The 4459-nt window shown below is 32.8% G+C and overlaps 1 protein-coding gene and 1 pseudogene across 3 annotated transcripts; both read left to right on the top strand.

Annotated features, from left to right (window-relative positions):
* Positions 1-43: 43 nt before the first annotated feature.
* Positions 44-3127, top strand: LOC105313147 (fibrinogen C domain-containing protein 1-like). 3 transcript variants are annotated; one of them, XM_019997883.1, is made up of 3 exons: positions 44-294; positions 2336-2433; positions 2484-3127. In XM_019997883.1, exons 1-3 carry the CDS (start codon positions 168-170, stop codon positions 3033-3035), a joined length of 777 nt encoding a protein of 258 aa, XP_019853442.1. In that variant the 5' UTR covers positions 44-167; the 3' UTR covers positions 3036-3127. The 3 variants fall into 3 exon arrangements, with proteins under 3 accessions (XP_019853442.1, XP_019853440.1, XP_019853439.1); XM_019997881.1 differs by lacking the exons at positions 2336-2433; positions 2484-3127 and adding exons at positions 373-470; positions 521-1194; XM_019997880.1 differs by lacking the exon at positions 44-294 and adding an exon at positions 1935-2237.
* An 807-nt stretch (positions 3128-3934) lies between these two features.
* LOC105313145 (fibrinogen C domain-containing protein 1-like) overlaps positions 3935-4459 on the top strand; it is a 2204-nt pseudogene continuing 1679 nt past the window's right edge.

Here is a 4459-nt window from a genome sequence, read left to right as displayed (position 1 = left end):
TGTTGAGGGGTGGAGCCTCATTCTCCTAATACTATTACATATCTATACTCCCACAATCATTGGGAAGGACTCACTCATTATAAAAGAAGGACACTGTCCCTCTCTCTCTACCTCACTTCTACTCTCTTTTAATTTTACTTTATTGAAGCTAAAGGATCTTTAGTATCATGATTGCTACTAAACTGATGTACAGTTTAATGATAATAATTGTTATTATTAATACTGTCAATGGAAACTGTCCTGATGAGAAAACTTTTCCACTTGTTACTAACACTAGTGTTAATGCTAGACCAGGTAAATACTACATGTTTGAAATTATGAAAACCTAAAAATTATTCCATACTACTTTATTTCTCCCTTCTCTTCCTTTAGAATGTGTAATGCCAACTGATTGTAAAGCATGGAAAGAACTGGGAATGAAACTAAATGGAGTATATCCTATAAAACCAGATAATGGACCAGCTTTCCAAGTAATGTTTAATTGTATTATACTTTATAATTATACACTATTGGATCACAGGTATACTGTGATATGGAGACTGATGGTGGTGGATGGACTGTATTTCAGAGGAGACAAGATGGATCTCTTGATTTCTATAAATACTGGACTGACTATGAGAATGGATTTGGTGACCTTACTGGTGAGTTTTGGTTAGGGTTGAGCAAGATTCATCGTCTTACTAAAGAAGGATCAAACACACTAAGAGTGGACCTGGGAGGCTTTGAGGGGAACACAAGTTATGCTAACTACTCTACATTCAGTGTTAGTGATGGTAGTACTGAATATATACTAACAGTAGAAGGATACTCTGGTACTGCTGGGGATAGTCTGGACTATCACAATGGACTGAGATTCACTACAAGAGATAATGATAATGATCGCAGGTCAAGAGGTAACTGTGCTCAGCAGTACGCTGGTGCCTGGTGGTATAATAACGGCTATTATTCAAATCTTAATGGTCGCTATTTCAATACTGCAAAAAATAATGTTTATTCCATTAATTGGTACCATTGGAAAACAGGACACATTAGTCTCAAGTTCTCAGAGATGAAAACTCGTCGTAACAATTAAATACTGTCCCCCACACACATAAGTGTGTTTACATTGTGCTGATATATTATTATACCATTTCAATAAGCTGCCATACCTTGTAGTGATTTTTGCTGACTTTTATTAATTATAATAAATTTATAAGCTGCAAAATTGTTATAAAGAGATAACTATAGTAACAAGCAAACAACAGAAAAGTATTTTAACAAAAAGTAATGATTAAAATAATTGGGTTAAAATTTCTAAAATGCTGACAAAAATTAAATATAAAGTTGCTTCCTACTACAACCTAAACATCAATAAGTAATAAATAGTCAAGAAATGCTACAAAAAATAAGTGACAAACACAACTTTATTACAATTGAAACATTATGGTTCAATCTTAACCTAACAATACTCCTCCACAAGGAATGGGATCAATAAGAATTACTATTGTAAAACAGTTTGATATTATTATTACTAATACAGTGCAATACATTAGCATTAACAATACAGCTACAATTACAGAACATGTATATTAGTCAATATTGGTTTTATGATTAATAATGTACAGCAATGAAGAACAATAAATAATAAATAGTAACAGAAATAAGTGCTACAGTTCACACTGTATGTTAATGAATTAAGGCTGGTTCACAATATTATGCTAGGCCAATGTACTGTCAATTTTTAATCAAAAGTGTGGGTAATTTGACCTTTTGACATATGTTTTCCGCAGGAATCGATCCAGATTCTATTCCAGAGTCAATGTAACGTCAGGACTAGCGTAATATTGTGAACCAGCCTTTATTAAAACTTTAATCATATTTAGTTTGTTCATTATTAATTAATCCATTATGAATAATATAATTATTTAAGTTTGTACATGTACGCCAGGGCGTGTTGAGGGGTGGAGCCTCATTCTCCTAATACTATTACATATCCATACTCCCACAATCATTGGGAAGGACTCACTCATTATAAAAGAAGGACACTGTCCCTCTCTCTCTCTACCTCACTTCTACTCTCTTTTCAATTTTACTTTATTGAAGCTAAAGGATCTTTAGTATCATGATTGCTACTAAACTGATGTACAGTTTAATGATAATAATTGTTATTATTAATACTGTCAATGGAAACTGTCCTGAGAAGGAGACAAATTCTCCAGTTGTTACCATCACTAACACTAGTGTAAATGCTATACCAGGTACAAACTAGAATCAATAGATACCATTTCTAAAGTCATGGCTACTTTGAAGACTATACTCTACACTAATCTAATATTTTTCTCTTCTCTTCCTTTAGAGTGTGTAATGCCAACTGATTGTAAAGCATGGAAAGAACTAGGAATTAAACAAAATGGAGTATATCCTATAAAACCAGATAATGGACCAGCTTTCCAAGTAATGTTTAATTGTATTATACTTTATAATTATACACTATTGGATCACAGGTATACTGTGATATGGAGACTGATGGTGGTGGATGGACTGTATTTCAAAGGAGACAAGATGGATCTGTTGATTTCTATAGGAACTGGACCGACTATGAGAATGGATTTGGTGACCTTACTGGTGAGTTTTGGTTAGGATTGAGCAAGATTCATCGTCTTACTAAAGAAGGATCAAACACACTAAGAGTGGACCTGGGAGACTTTGAGGGGAACACAAGATATGCTAACTACTCTACATTCAATGTTAGTGATGGTAGTACTGAATATACACTAACAGTAGGAGGATATTCTGGTACTGCTGGGGATAGTCTGACCTATAATAATGGATGGAGATTCACTACAAGAGATAATGATAATGATCAAAATCGAAGTATTAACTGTGCTCAGCACCAGGCTGGTGCCTGGTGGTATAATAACTGCTCTTATGCAAATCTTAATGGTCTTTATTTCAATACTGCAGCTAGGAATTCTAAAGGAATTGTTTGGCGTCATTGGAAAGGATACGATGTAAGTCTCAAGTTCTCAGAGATGAAAACCCGTCGTAACAATTAAATACTGTCCCCCACACACATAAGTGTGTTTACATTGTGCTGATATATTATTATGTCATTTCAATAAGCTGCCATACCTTGTAGTGATTTTTGCTGACTCTTAATAATTATAACTATTAACGTATAAGCTGTAAAATGTTATAACGAGATAACTAGCAACAAACTAAGTTATAGCAATAAATAAAAAATAGCTTAAAATGTTTTCTAAAAAAGCAAGAAATGCTAACATAAACTTATTTCTACAACCCAAACATCATTAACTAATAAATAATCAAGAAATGCTAAAAAAATAAATGAAAAACACAATTATATGACAATCGAAAGATTATGGTTCAATCTTAATCAAACAATACTCCTCCACAAGGAATGGGGTTAATAAATATTAGTATTGTAAAATACAGTTTAATATTATTATTACTAATACAGTGCAATACATAGCTATAATAATAATCTTATAAGTAAACTATAGTACATGTATATTGATGTTCTAATTTTCAGACAATTGTACAGAGACAATTAAAAACAATAAGTGATTAGTGTCACAAAGAACTTTAAAACGTTACACTTTATGTCATATGTTCATGACTCATTTTAACTTAAGTAAGTGTACATGTAGTTCACTATTAATGAAACTACTTATTTATGATTTATGGATACTAAAAGTACAAGACATTCAATCACTACATTACAATTGTTTGTACATGTACATCAGGGCTTTTTGAGGGGTGGAGCCTCATTCTTCTAATATTGATACTATTGCCGAGCATATCCATACTCCCACAATCATTGGGAAGGACAAGGACTCACTCATTATAAAAGAAGGACACTGTCCCTCTCTCTCTACCTCACTTCTACTCTCTTTCAATTTTACTTTATTGAAGCTAAAGGATCTTTAGTATCATGATTGCTACTAAACTGATGTACAGTTTAATGATAATAATTGTTATTATTAATACTGTTAATGGAAACTGTCCTGATAAAAAACCTTTTCCACTTGTTACTAACACTAGTGTTAGTGCTACACCAGGTACAGACTAGTAAAATAAATACCACTTCTAAAGTTATGGTAACTTAAATATATTCAATATCATTCTAATTTTTATTCTGATTTTCTCTTTAGAATGTGTAATGCCAACTGATTGTAAAGCATGGAAAAAACTGGGAAAGAATCAAAGTGGAGTATATCCTATAACACCAGATAATGGACCAGCTTTCCAAGTAATGTTTAATTGTATTATACTTTATAATTATACACTATTGGATCACAGGTATACTGTGATATGGAGACTGATGGTGGTGGATGGACTGTATTTCAGAGGAGACAAGATGGATCTGTTGATTTCTATAGATACTGGACTGACTATGAGAATGGATTTGGTGACCTTACTGGTGAGTTTTGGTTAGGATTGAGCAAGATTCATCGTC

Source organism: Amphimedon queenslandica, unplaced genomic scaffold (genome assembly GCF_000090795.2).
Source record: "Amphimedon queenslandica unplaced genomic scaffold, v1.1 AMPQUscaffold_13349, whole genome shotgun sequence".
In the NCBI taxonomy this organism is placed as follows: Eukaryota; Metazoa; Porifera; class Demospongiae; order Haplosclerida; family Niphatidae; genus Amphimedon; species Amphimedon queenslandica.
This window is presented reverse-complemented; position numbering and strand designations above follow the sequence as displayed.

Excerpts from the sequence above, each read along its gene's own strand:
- LOC105313147 (XM_019997880.1), top strand. The coding sequence starts at position 2,102 with ATGATTGCTACTAAACTGATGTACAGTTTAATGATAATAATTGTTATT. Across the intron at positions 2,238-2,335 it reads TAGTGTAAATGCTATACCAG|AGTGTGTAATGCCAACTGAT; the intron begins GTACAAACTAGA and ends CTCTTCCTTTAG. Across the intron at positions 2,434-2,483 it reads ATAATGGACCAGCTTTCCAA|GTATACTGTGATATGGAGAC; the intron begins GTAATGTTTAAT and ends ATTGGATCACAG.